The 18,187-nt window shown below is 32.7% G+C and overlaps 1 protein-coding gene across 3 annotated transcripts in view; it reads right to left on the bottom strand.

The window, feature by feature from the left end:
- Positions 1–18,187, bottom strand: part of LOC118182699 (cadherin-like and PC-esterase domain-containing protein 1) — a 522,776-nt gene that overhangs the window by 76,438 nt on the left and 428,151 nt on the right. For all 3 annotated transcript variants that reach the window (XM_085815937.1, XM_085815938.1, XM_085815939.1), the window contains one exon: positions 2,721–2,825. In XM_085815937.1, the coding sequence (XP_085672063.1) occupies positions 2,721–2,825 (105 nt within the window). The remainder of the gene's footprint in view (positions 1–2,720; positions 2,826–18,187) is intronic.

Below are 18,187 nucleotides of genomic sequence, written 5' to 3'. Positions count from 1 at the left end.
GACTTTTATGATCTTCGCAGATGACGTATTCCGAGTGCAGCGCCATTAATTTGCATATTGGAAGTTTACTCAGCTACTCTTACTTGGCAACATATTCAAATTTTACACGGTTTGGCTTATTTTTGAGGGAGTTATCGCTATTTTTGTGATTTTTCCTTATTTTATGATAACCAGTGTAGTATGAACAGTCGGTTTGAATTCGTTTTTTTCTCGATGACGCAACTCGTTCGCACTACAGTACTGGAGATGGTGCTTTACACCCCAAAGGTACGTGATAAGGAAGGAGAAAATTACATCTCTTCAGTTATCTGAGACATTCATTCCTGAAGATACATGATGCCTTTCGTGAACTAAGCCATTTTCATTAGTTACTGCAGAACTACCATTTTTACAATTAAACGGTACTTAAAATCTACTTCGGTTATAGAAAACCATTTCAATAAAATTAGACTTATTAAAATATTTACTCAGCGCTAACAAACTAATTAACGATAATAAAGTTACGAATATTTAAATTGTTTATTCATTAGTTAATTATTTAATTTGTTAATATTTCTCCAATAAATGTGAGTATCATAATTAATTAGCCGTTTGAAATAAGAAATTTATTTTAAATGAAAATATGTTAAGATTTTTTTTAAAAATTCAGCGTTTTAAAAAGTAAACTTCTAAATCTAGTGACGTTCTTGCACGAGAACGCTCACTAGATTTGGTGCAGCAGGTATCGAAAAAATGCATTAACATATTTCACGTAAGGGATTAAGGTTTAGTATTTCGATTTTTGCCTTTATTAATTCAATGGCTTAGTCTCTATAGCTCACTCTTGGTTTATTTAATTATGGCAAGGCACTCAAGTGCTATCTTCCTAAGTAAGGGAAAGGAATGCCTTCGTGGAGTAGTACTTTCTAAAGGAAACTGGCTCATATATTCCTTACACATGAGGAAAACCCCGAAAACGCCCATGTAGCCAGGCTGTTCGTCAGGATTCGAACTTCGCACCGAATTACCAATGTTAAGCGATGTAACCGCTCGGACACTGGTGTGCCTGTAGCTCAGTCACAGTAGCTCATTACGTTACTCTCAGTTGGTTGATGACTACCTACTCATTAATAACGTGTGTTATCAATTCAGTTGTCAGCTTGGTATATTTTCAGCAGCAACACCATCTCTAAATGTGCCAAATATGTTCTGCCGAATAGGTCGCATTATAGAACATCGAAAATCTTCGAAACCGTGTTTGGTTATTCCTTCTTTTAATTGTTATCCATATTTAGTGGTACTTCAAGATCTACCGGAGATGGTGTTATTAATGAGAAGGCAATAAGAAGTCAGTTCTGCAAGATGGAGTTATTTCAAGGAGTTAAAAAATTTTAACTTACAACATTTTGCTCGTAAAAACTAAGAGACTATAAACATAATGTCCTCAGTCCTCAATAATTTTATCTCCCTCTACACAATTAGCTAATTAAAAACATATATTCCTAATAGTATATATATTATATAGTTGCTAACCTTAAACTAACTTGGAGATCCAAGCGCAGAAACTTGAAGTTTTTACGCCACTATTTAAAAGAACACCGAATTGACTTGAATTCACTTCATAATGCATAATCCAGGTTGCTGAACTATTTACAAAGTGATTCTGATGTAAAAGCACACCAATGATAGAGGAGTAAAGTCGCTGAACGCTGGCAGTTCGGTCCGGGGTTCAAAACCCGGCGAACGGGCTGGCGGCCTGGCCGTCTTCGTGCTTTCCGTGTATGTAACCTGCATACAAACAGCTTCCCTCAGTAAGTCCTCCACGAAGGCATACATCTCTTTAGGCAGATAGCCCTGGAGTACTTTGCCGTAAGTAAATAAAAGAAACTAAAGGATTTTGATATAAAATATATTTGTTTGGGAATCGGGTGCTCACTCGTGCGTGGCGCCTGGCACTGAGCTCCCATGAGCCCCCTTATGGGTGCCATTTCTAACATTAGTTAACGTCTGCGCTACCTCAATCAACAATGGTACATACTATAGAGGTGCTGCCTTAGCTTCATATTATGTTATAAATTTAACTGATATTTAATTAGATATTCTACACTTTATGATCTTTGTCTAATTTTATTTTGTAATTATCTTTCACATTTTACTTCGAAAATTTCAACGAGGAAAGAAAAGCTTTTATTCATAAAAGTACTTTTAAAAATGTGATGAAAATAAAAATAATAATTAATGTACACGTGGATAATTTGGTAATGTATCATATATTCATCAAAATCAAAATTATCTATAAATATTAATCAATAAACACTTGTTGAATTTTCATAAAATTTTCTACAAAGGTCTGCAGCAGATTAAAACGATTTAGATCAAAGAAAGTTTAAAAAGAAAAATTATGCTGAAATTCACTAAAAGCGAGAAAATGGAATTTGCACAATTTAAGTTTTATTAATTCAGTAAATTTCGTTTACTGCTGAAAAACACTTTTGACTGTAAAGGCTAAAATCAAAAATCATGAGATTCGGTGATCTACCCGGAGACTAGGAGATAAATGAAAAATCGGCACAGATAGCACTTAAGATATTAGGCAGAATGTAAGCTACAGAATTAATCCCATATTTCTTCTGAAGTTCTTTCTGAGCACTATTTAAAAAATATATAATCGAGAAAAGGTTATGAAGAATAGTTACGATTAATACTTCACGCCATCTTAATGACGAATATTTTTAAATTACCTGTCTGAATCCTCCAGAATTGAGAGCTTCTCTTCTAGACTGAAGAAGGAAAAGCAAATCTTGGTGACTGAGACAAAGTTCGTGGCTCACTCTGCAGTTCACTCCCTGCGGAATCAAAAGCGAGATATAAAATAAAATAAAATAAGTATATATATGAAAAAAAAGAAAAGCATGAGAAATAGGCACTGGTTCAAATAATAAATGTTAAGTTTTTTTTTCATGCTTTTTAATTTGCTATTTATATTAGAGTCCGGTCTCCATTATAGTTTGAGTTATTTATTAAATGCAATGAAAGCCTATTATTTAAATGCAACAAATGGCAATTCAATATCCAAAGTAATAATAAATTTCCAAATACATATATATTTTTCAAAGGTCCAAAAAGGGTCAAGGTCCAAAAATTTGACATTGTTTGGGACTTGGAAATGTCGGCTTATTTGTGTGATTTTATATAATGTGGTAAAACGGATTTTGTAATGAAGAATGAAATATTAGAAATATTAGAATATAATAAATATAAGAATGAAATATTAGAAAACAAATACGTATAATAATTCTAGGGGCATGTTTTATGATTGAAAGCATATTTCAGAATATGTACTATTAGTCCAAAGAGGCAATTTGCTCTGAAGGACTATTAATTCACATTTTGGCATTTTACGTTGGTTCACTATAAATGTCGGTTTACTTTTCAAACTGTTGCCACCAAATATTAGAGCCCTGTGTTATATTTAAAGAAATTAAATAATGAAGCAAGCATCTCCATAAATGTATGTATGTTTCTCGCACTGGGATAAAAAACCGGCACCTAGAGCCATCAAATTTTGAACTACGTAATCTTCTACCGAATATGGTCATCTGGATAGCCAAATTTGGAATTTGAAATTTGTTTTATTATCGATTTCATATTTCGAATTTTATTTTATTTTCATATTTCGATTTTTATTATAGCGAATTTTTGATTAACAAACTCAACGATTTCAAAGTAAGGAATGGCAACACTGTACGGGAAAAAAAAAAAACATTTTTATTTCCAGCGCGAGAGACTGTGTATCGGAAATTCTAAATCTTTGCTCATTTTAAAATTATTTTGCGATATTGCTGTTGAACTGAATTTTATGGTTTAAATGTAAAATCAGAAAGCCTTCAGATTTTTTATTTATTTATTTTTTTAACATAAGTTTAATTATCTCCTATTTTGAAATTTATTCTATACGGAATCGGATATTCAATTGCAGCATAGATTTAGCTCTTCAACATATTATTGCAGAGTAAATGGAGATTCATTACTTTTCTAACGGCTGCCGTATTTACTTACATTTTTCTGAAATGTACTGAACGCTTCGGAATACGCAACTTAAATATTTCTTTTATGATGCGTGGAATTAACATGTTTTAAATCACAACGGCTTTCATTTCAGCTTCAGAAATAAACATCTACATACAAAACTGCGTACTCAACAAAATCGCTTATGGCAATAATTCAAGAGAACTGCTTCGAACCAGGGGAAGATCCAACCCCTGGTAGTGAACTTTTCTAGAATCATTCTGATTCTATGTTGTTGAATGAATCATCCCGATATAGTGAAGATTTGAAGAGAATCATTCTGATTCTATACTGTTGAATCAATCATCCCGATTCTGTGAAGGTTTGAAGAGAATCCTTCTGATTCTGATTCATTCACATTCTGATTCTATGCTGTTGAATGAATCATCCTGATTCCATGTTGTTGAATGAATCATCCCGATTCAGTGAAGGTTTGAAGAGAATCATCCTGATTCTGTGCTGTTGAATGAATCATCCCGATTCAATGAAGTTTGAAAAAAGTCAGCCGGATTCTGTAAAGTTTTGAGTGAATCATTCCGATTCCATGAAGTATGAAGAGAATCCTCCTGATTCTATCTTGTGCGAAGAATCATCCCGATTTAAAGAAGTTTGAAGTGAATCCTCCCTATTCAGAAATATTTGAATGAATCATCCTTATTCATTCAACGAAGTTTGAAGAGCATCATCCCAATTATATGCTGTTGATGAATCATTCCGATTCAATGAAATATAAAGCGAATCATCCTGATTCTATGGAGTTTTGAGTGAATCATCCCGATTCCATGAAGTATGAAGAGAATCATCTTGATTCTATGCTGTGTGATGAATCATCTCGACTCAATGGAAGTATGAAGAGAATCATTCTGATTCTATGTTGTGTCATGAATCATCCCGATTCAATGAAGTTTGGAAAGAGTCATCCCGATTCAATGAAGTTTGAAAAGAGTCATCCCGATTCAATGAAGTTTGAAAAGAGTCATCCCGATTCAATGTGGTTTGAAGTGAATCCTCCCGATTCAGTAAGTTTCCAGTGAATCATCCCGATTCAATGAAGTATGAATAGAATAATTCTGATTCTGTGTTGTGTGATGAATCATCCCGATTCAGGAATGTTTGAATGAATTATCCTGATTCAATGAAGTTTGAAGAAAATAATCCAGATTCTATGCTGTTGATGAATCATTCCGATTCAATGAAGTTTGAAAAGAATCATTCCGATTCAATAAAGTTTGAAAAGAATCATTCCGATTCAATGAAGTTTGAAAAGAATCATCCCGATTCACCGAAATATGGAGGGAATCATCTTGATTCTATGAAATTTTGTGTGAATCATGTTGATTCAGTGAAGTTTGAAGAGTATCATCCTAATTCTATGCTGTGCCATGAATCATCCTGATTCAATAAAGCTTGAAGGGAATCATCCAGATTCTATGCTGCTGATGAATCATCCCGATTTAATGAAGAATATGACAAGCAAAAATATATTATGGTCGTCGACGTCAAAAGGCTTCTTACAAAACAGGTGATAGAGTATGGGTAACGTTACATCCTATTTGCAGACCAAAGAAACATATTTCTGGCTCTTCGTCGAGACTTCGCACGAGCCAGAGGGGGAATCTGTAACCCCACTACCACCTAGCGACTGCCGGAGGAAACACGAGCCAAAAAAAGACTATAGCCTTCAGTCGATGTACTGTAGTCTTGGGCTAAGCATGTTGTTCCCCGAGATCTATTTTGTAACTGAAATGTGTATGTAATTATAACGCCCTTAATTGTAATGTTTTATGTTAATTGTGTTTTGTTAATTAAAGCTAATTAAAAAGGCCAGATGAGTCTTTTGCTTATGGTAGTTTGGTTATAGAATGCAATATTTGATAAACTTCTAAAAATCTGCTTTGGGTGAGAATCCTTTAATGTGATTAACTCCTCTTTTTTTTTTTTTTTTTGATGAAAAACTTTTATTTCTGAAAATACTGATCCCTAATTTTTTTATATGGAAATATTTATGTTTACACTGTCCAATAAAGATGGATTAAATGAGATACAGTGAAACCTCGGGTAACGAATTTAATTCGACCCTCAAGGCCGCTAGTGATTCGAAATCCCAAATTACTGTAAAATAGATTAATTTGTTATTGGATTACAGATGAGTATTAAAAATTTACATAAGTACTCTTTGCACAAAGTTCGCAAAATATAAAATAACAAAATTAATACAAATCATTAGACGGCAAAAACAAGCAATATTAAACAAATGAAAGAGACAAAAATTTTAATTAATTTTAAGAGGATTTATTTTGAGAATCCCAAGCGCAAAAAATCATGGGTAGACTCAGGGGCACCATCAACTCGACTGCAAAACCAAATCACTTTGGCAGAAAGAGGATGCTCTGTGTTTGGTGGAAACAGAGGGGCGTGGCTTACTATGAGCTGTTAAAACCTGGGGAAACGGTTAATACTAAACGTTGCCAACAACAACTGACCGATATGAAACCGTTCGCTGCTTGAAAAACGCCAGAATACCGAAAGAGGCAACACAAAGTCATTTCTCTTCATGACAAATCTCCATAACATACGGCAAAACCGGTTCACGACACTTTGGAAGCACACTATTGGGAAGTTTTACCTCAAGCGACTTACTCACAAGACTTGGTTCCTTCCGATTATCTCTTGTTTGCATCGATGGGTGACGCACTTGCTGAGAAGCGCTTTGGTTCATGAAAAAAGAGCTTGATGAATGGTTCTCAGCAAAAAAGAGAAGATTTTTACTGGCGTGGTATTCACAAATTGCCCGAAAGATGGAAAAATGTATACCAAACGATGAAGCATACTTTGAATAAAGCACTTTTTATCATTCTTGCGGATTTAACATGCTTTTTTAGGGGAAAAATTTCCCATTTAATACTTATACACCTGGTAAAAAGCACCATACCCCTTCGAACAAAAGTACCTCGTGGAAGAAACATTTTACGTTGAGTTTATTAGCATATATATTCGAAAAATTATTCAAATTAACTTATTTAATCAGTTAATGTCATATTTTCTTTATCTCGTATATCAAACGTAATTGTACGTGGTCCCTTTGTTCGTTATAAGTCAAAAGTCATTTCAAATTATACCTAAAAAAGGACTCAGTTGCATCTTTCATAACTTTTTATTCATGCATAAAAATATTATGGAATTTATTAAGCTTTTCATTTATTCTTCTGGTTATTTTCAACGAAGGATAGCTGTTGTGTGCTAATGATGTTTAAAAACTGCGCAAGCTATTGCCATCCATAATATTGCTAAAATTTTTGCTCCTGAAGTTTTTAAATCGTTATTACCACTTCTTTCGCTGAAAAATAAGACTAAAAAATGCGATAAATTTACTCCGAAATGTTAATTAGATTAAAAAATTCCAATGCTCCATGCAAAGAAACTGAAGATAAATTACTTTCAATTATCCCGCGAGCGAATAAAAAAAGTTCATGAATGGGAAAAAGAAAATCATTAAACAAAAGTATATTCTAAAAGACTGCCAAGAGTTACAACAACAAGGAAGACAAAAAATATTCTAAAGACGTCATTCTGCTTCATCCGAGGACTTTTAGTTAAATACGTTCTGTCTTGTGTAAACATGGAGGCGAAAATGAATACAAGATTCTTTTGACAAAATGAGGTTAACAACGTCGAGATAAGAAGAGACACTTTATAATAAAATGGCGATTAACACTTGCTGCAAAAATGAAAAAAGATCTGGTTTTGGCCTCTATATGTAATAATTCAGCACGCACAAGTGTTGACAATACCTTGTTTTACGAACTTGGAGACGGAGGAATATTGTACTCGTATAAATTGTTTTTGCAGACCTCTCGTCATCGGCATGAAACATAAACATTGCAATAATAAAAACACTTTTAGTTCTACGAAAAGGAACACTTTTCTATGAGTATTTACCAAGCAAATAACGGTAAAAGTACAGTTACTATCAGACAACGTAGTATATAGATTTGTAAAGATAAATCTGGGATAAAATTTAATAAATAAAATATAAATTAATAATAAAATATAAATTAATAATATTATGCTTACTGAATAGACTCACTGTGCATGAATGTCGTATTAAAAGTTTATGGGTCTTGAAGCTACGGTTGAATCTTAAATGTCACATTTAAAGCAACTCAATTTGCCAGAAACTGATTTACAACGAATTTTCTTCCCTTGATACATCAATATAATTAATTAATTTTTAAATAATATTTTTAAACTACTGCTAAATTTTCCTTTCCTGGAAGCATTTTGCACATATCGCTGAGTTACCTTTACTAAATTTATGTTTTTTTTTTAAGAACGCTCATGTGTAGAATAAACCGCTTCTTTGTATGAAAGACCTGTTGCCATTCAAGTCTTTATATAACAGAAACATTTAAATCAGTGTCACTTATAAATTAATGCGTAAAATTGAAAATAATTAACTGAAACTGCTTCGCAAAGAAGAAAACTTGTATTATATTCTAGGCCGTTCGACTAAAGGAATGAATGCATTTGCAGAGAATATTTTAAGGGAAAATTGATCGTATTTACTTTATACACAATGAAAATATCAAAAGAAAAGAAAACAATGCAGGCAATCCGGTGAGCTAAAATTTGAACTCAGATCGACCTACCAATGTTTAGCGGTTTCAATCGTTTGACCGCTGGTGGGCTCAAAACGGGCTGAAAACTAGATAATTTCAAGTAGCTAGCTTTATTGTGTTCATGATACTTGTGTTAATTTTCATAACTGTTTTTCTGGACGCCTATGAAAAGTACTGAAAGTGATTTATTTAATTTAGATAATGTGAGTAAAAAAGATTATGTGCGTGCAAATGTGGCTTCATCGTGGAATAGGTCGCATTTTGTAACCGTTGTATACATCCCTATAATTGCCGAATCTGGAAGATGGACCTCATTAGGTAACAAGATTCTAGGCCTTTTTATCTTTTTTTGAAGGAAAATAATACCAACTTCAAGGGTGTATCTCGGCATTCTCCCCCCCCCTTTTCGCCAACAACGTGACTGCTGATCCACTCGGGCGTTAGTATATCGGCCGAAAAAGCCTTACTGTTGTAACTGTCTGTTAACACAATGCTTATGATGCACATGCTTAATACAGTCTTTGTCGAATACACACATACTCCAGCTGCCGAAGGCGACTAAGATTGAATAGGCTATTGTAAGAAATTTCTAAAAGTTACTCGTTGAAAAGAACTCATAAGCAAATACAAAATAACTAACTAAATAAATGCATGAATAAATAAAGAAAATATGAATAGATGAAACAAAAGATAAATAAATAAACTAACAAAGGAGATACATAAAAAGAATTAATGCATAGATGCAGCCAACAAGGCTAAAAAATAACAAAGTAAAATCGCAGTAGTAGAACTGTCGCAGACGGTAAATGGTGAACGCAGACGTGAACTCTGGCAGATGAATGACATGTTGCAAATAAGAGAGCAAATAAATGCAGAAATACAAGGAGCATTAAAAAATGAATGACAGACATAATGTGACAATTTGGGTTTATTAATGCAAACATTAAATAATGCAATAGAAAAATACAAATAGTGGAACCTAACGGATATTATCAAGTAATCGTTAATTATTATAATGAAATGTACAGATTTGCGAAAACATATTTAAGAGAGTGGGACAGAACAGAAGGATGGTATTGACAGTAATTATTATAAGATATGTTATAGATAATTATAGATTTTTTTATTCCTCCCAACGAACAAATGGAAGTGGAATTTACTTAGACTTTCTTTCAAAAAGATCAAGCGCAGCCCTACTTAGTGAATCACTTTGTGCAGAATTTACGTATAATCTACACAAGCTATAGCTTAGAGCCCCCATTATCTTGGGTCCCCCCCCAAAAAAAATTAAATATAGTATAACAGACTTATAAAGGGCCCAATACTTAAATAGCTTATCAAGTCTAAATCTGGCTCTGGCCATACGGACAGAATCGTCGATTTTTAGAACGATGGGTATGTAGAAATGACCTTGTAAGGTGTATTTTGATTTTATAACAGTTATATTTAATTTTGAAACCCTTTCTTTTCAATTCTTGGTTTCCACTTACAACTCGATACCAGAATGAGTTTTTTGAATCGCGTTGAATGTTAATGAGGTAGAAGGAGTATTCAAGGAAGGTTCAGCTTACCACAGTAGGAGAACTTAGGAGTCCTTAACCTTCTGACTACTTCGTTCTTGAATCTATTACGCTCGGCCGTATTGTACGTGCCTGTTGATAATCACCGACTAGTTTAATTTAAGAGCCAACTACGTTATTTGTGTCTAGCTTCGGCTAAGTCTTATTTAGTTTAGTATTAGATTAGTTTTTTATTTTTCTTATCTTGATTTGAAGCCCGAGTGGAGGCTTCCCTGTACGCTCGAGAAGGGGTCGACTGTATTATTTCTTTGCGTGAATAAAAGTGTATTTTAAACCTTCTCTGAGCTTTGACGTTACACTTAGCGATTAGTCGCTACACAGTTCAATATGTTCCTCTACATTCAGCATAGACCAAACAGTTAGGAACATTATATGTTTCTTCCCTGGCCGGAAGGAAGTCTTGTTTTCCTCGCTTTAGATTTGTTCTACAATTCCTCAAAAAGGAGAATTACAGTAAGGAAATGAAAAAGTTAAATATCTTGGTAGAAGATCACACAAACAAATGCAAATATTACACAGACGTTCTTTTTTGCGACAGGTTGAAACAGCGTATCGCTACGACGTCTGTCATGGTATTTATAGTACACATATGGAAACTTATTAAATTTATTAACGTTAACCATTTTTTAATGATTGAGTTAAATAATAACATTTTCTTTCCTCGTTCAGTTTCAAATAATACATTTTTCCTACGAACTTCATGATGACTCACCATTCCTTCTCGGAGAATTCTGTATAAATAAACAAGAATGAATGTCAAATGCCGTCATGGGTCCAGATCATGAATTTCATTTTAATAATGTGCTTGACGCTATGCATTAATAATCATTTCTTTAAATAATTTTATTGCCTGAAAATACATCTGATTTTTTTAGATAAACATAATGTGACACACTAAAATTTTAAAAACACCATATTGAAATCTTTTTATACTTCACGTACTATTCTGTAATAATCTAAGCAAAACTTTAGTATATTTCAGGAAATAGTGCATTTTGGTATTTGCATATTAACCGCACAGGGAATTGCCAAGGTAATTTTGTTCGCGATATATACAGGAAATTTTACCTAAATTGAGTACAGGGATTTCAGTTCTTTTATTTCGGCAACGTAAATTTCTCGATGACCATTGTTTCAGGCTATTAGTTCCTTGCATCATTCCAGCTTCCTTTCCGATAGGTTTTATTTGCCTTAAGACCCAATTTATTAAACGAAACAAATATAACATCGCTACCTTACTTTCTCTTATTAGACAACCTCTGATCATGGATCACGTAACATCAACAGGAAAGAATGCTTAAAGCTGATGTTAAGATGCACTTTTAGGAAGTTTAAATGAACTGAAATCTTTTTAAAAAGAAGAAGCAAAAATTAATGGAATAATCCGTAAGGGGATTATCGGAAGCTTCAATATATGGAGAAATCTGTAGTCGAACAATTTTGAATATGATGTGCGCAAAAATCGGTTTTGAGCGAACGAGTTTCAATAAGAATTAAAGGTTTATTATAGGTGCTAAGACAACAAGAATGAGGGTAATATTCAGAAATTTTCAAGACCAGTGTCGAATGTTTTAATACAGAACTTTCTTCATCAGCTGCCGAAGTGCGAATGACGAAAGAGAAGCCTGTGCTTAATTAAAGTTTATTAAAATTCTGAGCCTTAAGGATGTGGCAGCCAAAAAGGTAATAATCCACGAAATATACTGACTATCATGAGCAACGAATTAAATAAATGTCTAGAGTAACGTAAATTATATCATCTTTCAATTGTTTTTTGAGCTTTTATTTGATGAATGCTCAAAATAATGTAAGTAAATTTTTTGTCCACTTGTTTCTCAAACTTCCGGTTAAAGTTACCAAACCAGCAAAAAATATAAATCATTTCTAAGGAGGTAATTGACTTAATGACTTCACGAAGAGAATTCTATTTTGAAAGTCGCATAGATCGAGATTCTGTTCTTCTGACTAATCTTACCTGTTTGATGGTAGTATCAGAACAACTCGAAGAATTGTATTGTGGCGAGGCGTAAGAGGTGGCATCTGTCGTTGGCAACGCATTTAGAACCTTACAAGTCATAGTACGACTTTGCACAGTTCTGTCGCAAATCTGAATGAGAATTCCACAGGGAATAAGTAAAGAGATTCTCTCACTCCTCTTCTTCAGTCACCAAACCATTCGAAAAGACTTTTGACTTGCCTTGTACTTTAAGTGTTTCTCAATACATTGCACACTTACATTGTACACTTATACACATGGTAATCGAATGGTAACCTTCTGTGGTAAGTTAGCCTAACGATGCGATAACGATGCGATAGTCAGCAATGTTAACTATTATATCGATTAGGACGACAGATCGTGACTATTTTCTAAATTGTTGCACTACAACTTCTATCACTCTGAAAATTTCAATTTTAATATGCTAGTAATCAGTTTGTTTTGAAAACAGCAAAGTCCATGAAGACTATCTGCCTAAAGGAAGGGAACTTCTGAGAAAAGTTGTCTCGTATTTACGTTACACAAGGGAAAATTCACAACAACATCCATGTAACCAGTCCGTCAACCGGATCTTAAATTTGCTCTGAGGTACCAGTATTCAGGGTTTTAACCATTTGCTTATTGATGGGTCTTTTAATATATTAAAATTTAATCTCTTCGAAGATACTAAAATGAATTTTTCATCCATTGTGAGACATTAAATGTATATTCCCGTTATGGCAATTTAATTGTGTACAACGCTTCTAATAATCTAATAAACATTTTATCGTAAGCAATCATCGGATTAAATTAAATTTAGCTAATTTTTCAGTTACATAAATTAATTCCCGCAGATTGTTCAGGAAATTTAATTAATTATTATTTTGTAAGGTTTATAAAATATTTATAATAAATCACCTTCTAATGCGTAAAAAGGATACGAAGTTATTGCAATGGAGATGCATAAGAAATACTTTTAAATGTCTTAGATTTAATAACTAACTTTTAATACACTGTCATAAATTTATACTAACTATTAATGTACTGTCAGATTATATATATATATATATATATATATATATATAGTACATTATACATCTGATTAAGTCGTTATTTTCAACTTAAAGAATTAAAAATTATTTATGACGGCTAATATGTATTTATTTGTTAACTGCAAGAAATAAATTGCATTAAAGCGCACAGTTTTGTAAATTGACAGAAAAAAGATCCTTTGTGGAAACATATTAATTTATTTGAAATTTCAGACAAAATGAACAAGTTGTGGCATCCTAGATTATCATAAATATTTTTTAACAGGAAGTCATTAAATTAGCAAAGAAAATACAGTGTTTACTTCATACGGAAAAAAATAAGGTTAAGCTGCAACATTATGACAGTTAAAAGTTTGGTAGGTACTTAGTAATTGCGGTAAAGCCATGATGCCCAATTATTTTCGTGTAAAATTTTCTGCATGACAAAAGCGTGAATTTATGCTAAATAAGAATAAAAAAGCAACTTAAATTAGGTAGATTTTGAATAAAAGTCTATCAATATTGAAGACGATCTGGCCTAAATCCTTCTTTTTCCAGAAGCAAATTAGCTTTTGAAGGAGAAAGGTCTTTCTCTGATCGCCCTCAAAAACGTTTTGGAATAATTTTAAATTTTACATTCCCGTGTTTGGGTTTCAATTTAAATAAGAACAACTATGAAAATAACTATGAAATACACCTCTTAAAACCGAATTTGGGTCCAAGCTACCAGTTATCAGTGGTTTAATCCATGCACTTACAGTTGCTGTTTGGGCTAATTTAGGAAAACAATGAATCTTATCGCTACTGCTAGAGCAGGAAAAAGCCCTTAATAATAATTTTATTTAGCGATCATTCGTAGTTTAATATGTCTCCGTTCTTTGAAATATCACACTCTTTAAAACAGCTTTTAATGGGTTTTAAACTCCTACTTGCTACCACGCCCACAATTTCGTGCTACCACTCTCCTCGCGTGTTCGCACTAAATTTGTTGAAAGCCAGCCTAAATAATTCCGCAAGCAATAGAAGGGTATGTTGGAGGACCATACAACCCGGGGATGCAAATGGGTGAACCGTACAATCAAATTAGCGCCTTTTAGGTCAAAGCAGAACAAGTGAATTTGGCTACGCTTCCTCTCACGCGAGGGTAAAAACATATACTGATTTGAATAACTTTGCTACCTAAAAGGGAACCGTTCAAAGGGAAGTCTAATGACGATAATGCTCTCACAAGACAAACTGCTGGAAATGTTATCGAAAAATAAAGGTAACAAGGCAAAAGGGAATAGGGCTGCGAGTTTAGGAAACGAAAGAATGCTGATGGTTTATGATAATCGAATTTTGCTCAGACAGGAAGGTTATATTTTAAATGTGACGGTACAGAATACTGCAGAAAGCTGATTATTCGAGGCATTTTTGGTTCGATGTTAACTCGGATAGCTGAGGAAATGAAATAAAATGAAGGCCACAGCTAACCATTTCAAATACAAAAAATATTTGCCTTTTTCTATGACACAAAATTCCATTTCAATAAGCTTCTTTTTCCTGTCTTAGTAAATTAAATTTTAGATTAAAAATAAAAAATTGCATTGTCACATCTCTTTTTGGGATAAATTATTTAATAAATAGCTAAAATATACCAGAGATTAAAAAATAAAATATGTAGCGTTGCAGCTCGATTTTAATAAGCGCTAATTATTTCACATCAAATTAAAAGGATAAAATGGTATATTGACTGAAAAGAAATCATTTTATAAAAAAAAAATTACCATTTAAAATGTGTTTAGAAATGCTGTGTAGGTTTGGTTTGGATTATTCGATTACTACAAAGCATATGAGAGATATCTACCAAAGAGAAGGATATTTTTTGGAAAGCCTTTCTGAGGGAAACCGGCTGGTATCCAAGTTACATATGCGGTTTATCTACGAAACCATCTATTCAGCCTTGAACCGTGTTAAACTACCAGTATTCCAAGACTCCACCTCTCGGCCGCTAGTAAACTAAAAGCGCCTTGTAGATTTTTGTTTACTGTATAGAGATTATTCCTTCTGTGTTGAAAACATCAGCACTCACTTCATTTAATTTTCCATAAAAAATCTATTGATCTTAAAAATTATGACAGGAACGAATCTTTTCGGTTACATTTTAACTGCTTGAAAATTGCTGCTCTATTTTACTCAGTTTTTTCTAGCTTGTGAAATATACCTAACTTCTCTCTCAATGGTCTAATTGTCTAGTGGCTTTAAGATTTTATAATTACAAAGCAAAACAGTGCAGCAGTGTTTAAAACTAATCGTTATTTATTTTTTAAAAATTTCTGATTGTTGTTGACGAACCAAAGAACATAAATAACTGAAACATTTGATATAGCACCACAATTTATTAGTTTTTATTAAATGCTTCTCTACCAGATGATAACACTGATTTACGTTTTTCGCATATCGTAATCATAAACAATTTTTCGTTCAATACTTCTTCAAGAAGAAAGCATTTTATAAAGGAGAATAACTGAAAAGTATATCCAGTTGTGATTCTATTACTTGCCATAATTACTCGTATCAGCTTAACTGAGACCAAAGAAGAAAAAACAATAATGATTCAAATTGCATTAATGCTGATCATTACTATTTATTATTATCAACGTATTTTAAATTATCAACGTATTTTAAAGAGAAATATGTTTAGAATCATGAGAATAAAGGGAAAATAACGAATGGTTATAAAACGTGTGAGGTCAACGTATTTTACATTTACATACTTATAAATTGAAAAGATTTCTCTTAATGTCTGTATTCGCAAATGATATTAACTTTTGTAAAATCTATAATGTATATATTATGAAACTATTGATTTACATATGAAGCCTCTGGAACTATTGATTTTCTCATTGTTGTGCAACGTAACGAATTGGGAGCTTCCTGATTTAATTCATTTCAGATGTATTATAGAATTTCCAGAAATTTTACGGATTAGAGAAATATATGTGAAATTTATGCTCTTGTCTAATGAACTGTAGTCAACCATGGTTACAACTCTTATAAAGAAACATTACTAATTTTAAATTCCTGATCATAACTACTATTAGCCTATTAATTTGCTGCACCTGCTTCGTCCTTTAAATTTTTAACAATTTGATAAAATGATAGATTCGAAAGCAAAGGTTTTAGAGAGAGAAAAAAAAATATATTTGAGCATATTATTGAAATTATTATGCTTGGTAAATTACAATATGCTTCTCAGTAAATGTAGTTTATTTGTTCTTAAATTTTGAAACTATGGAAGACAATTTATTAATTGCATTATATCGTAAAGTTTATTCTAAGTTTTTAACAGTTATCTTTAGTTAAAGCTACTTTCCTATCCCTTCTAATTTCAGCTTACAATTTCCTACCAGAATGTGTTTTAGAATCGCGGTTAATGCAAATGAGTAAGAGCGGTATTTACGTCGAAGTCCCACAGACTTCGTTAGAGAGCCAGAGATTTTGACTAGTGCGCGTTTGCCTTGTGGCTACATTCTCTCCAAGCTATTACTACGCTCGGCCGTATTTCAGGCCCTTGATAGCTTCGCCAGTTTAGTTGATATTTAGGGGCCAACTACTGAGACTTTTGATAGCTTCGGCTATATCTCTTTAGTTAAACATTAGTTAAGTTTTATTTCTTATTATTTGAATTCAAGTCCAAGTGGAGACTTTTGTTGTACTCTCGGAGAAAGGAGCCGATTGTTTAATTCTTATTTTGAGAAATAAAGGGTAATTAACCCTTCTTGAGTTTACGTCTCTGTTCCTGAACTAAAGCGATTATTCGCTTAAAAGTTCACGAGCTTCCTAATACACAGCTGTTACAGAAAAGGTTGAAAACCCCCAATATAACGAATGTAAATAAATTATAAACAAAATTACAAGAAGACTTTTAATAAAAAACATGAAAACTGATCTTTTTAAAATTTCACTTTGTTTCTTAAACTTTTATCATTCACATTTCCTTTGCAAACGCTATTCCTTTTTGCAATTTAATTTCATTACTGCTCTTACGTGTTTTTAAAGGTAATAAATTTTATTTCAATTCTTTCGCTGTAAATTTTAATTTCTTTGTTGTTTGAAACTTGCGTAGGGAGTTTTCTCTTTGCGTAGGGACTGCTTACTTAGATACTAGTACCTATAGGGACTAACCTACTGCGTAGGGAGTTTTCTTTTTTGTGAATCATAATTAAAACAAATTATTGCGATAGGAAACTCTTTTAATTTACTTTATTCCAAGTAATTTTTAAATTGTCACAGTCATGCGGATAGATTTTTAATACTTAATTCAAATCACAAAAATGCGTCACTTGGATTAATTTTATAGTAGTTGAACATTAATAATAAATTTGCGATATTGAAATTTATGATAGCTCCCCTTTGATTTTTACATGAAGATAGGGTCTCAATCTTTTCAACCTCGATATCATTTTCTAAATTATCTAACAATGTACAGTTACTATTAAACTTCCCACCTCGTATTCACGAGGTATTCTTTTCATAAAAATAAATAATTGTATGTGACTGCACATACATAATGTTAAAATCATCACAGCACTTATAAAAATTATGAAGAACGAATTGCACACACACACGCAGACACAGATACCTATGTTATACAAGTAAAGATAGTTGAAACTTAAAACTTACAGATTTGCAGCATGACTTTCTCTATCAGAAAGATCCAACCAACAGACCGTCTCATTCGTTAGTGAGAATATGCAGAACCAAACTTATTTCAATAGATTGCATTTATGACAACTTCTCAAAACAGATGCCTAAAAGCATCGAGTTCATAAATCTAAGCTTTGCAAGAAATAACAGGAAAATCTTCGCAAAATAACATACTTTGCAAACAGTTTCCTAAATAATTTTTTCCAGTTCTTTCGCAATCCAGCGCTGAGCTCATTAGCTGATTAG

Source organism: Stegodyphus dumicola, chromosome 4 (assembly GCF_044657685.1).
Source record: "Stegodyphus dumicola isolate Sdum_Otavi_A_Nest chromosome 4, ASM4465768v1".
Taxonomy (NCBI): domain Eukaryota; kingdom Metazoa; phylum Arthropoda; class Arachnida; order Araneae; family Eresidae; genus Stegodyphus; species Stegodyphus dumicola.
This window is presented reverse-complemented; position numbering and strand designations above follow the sequence as displayed.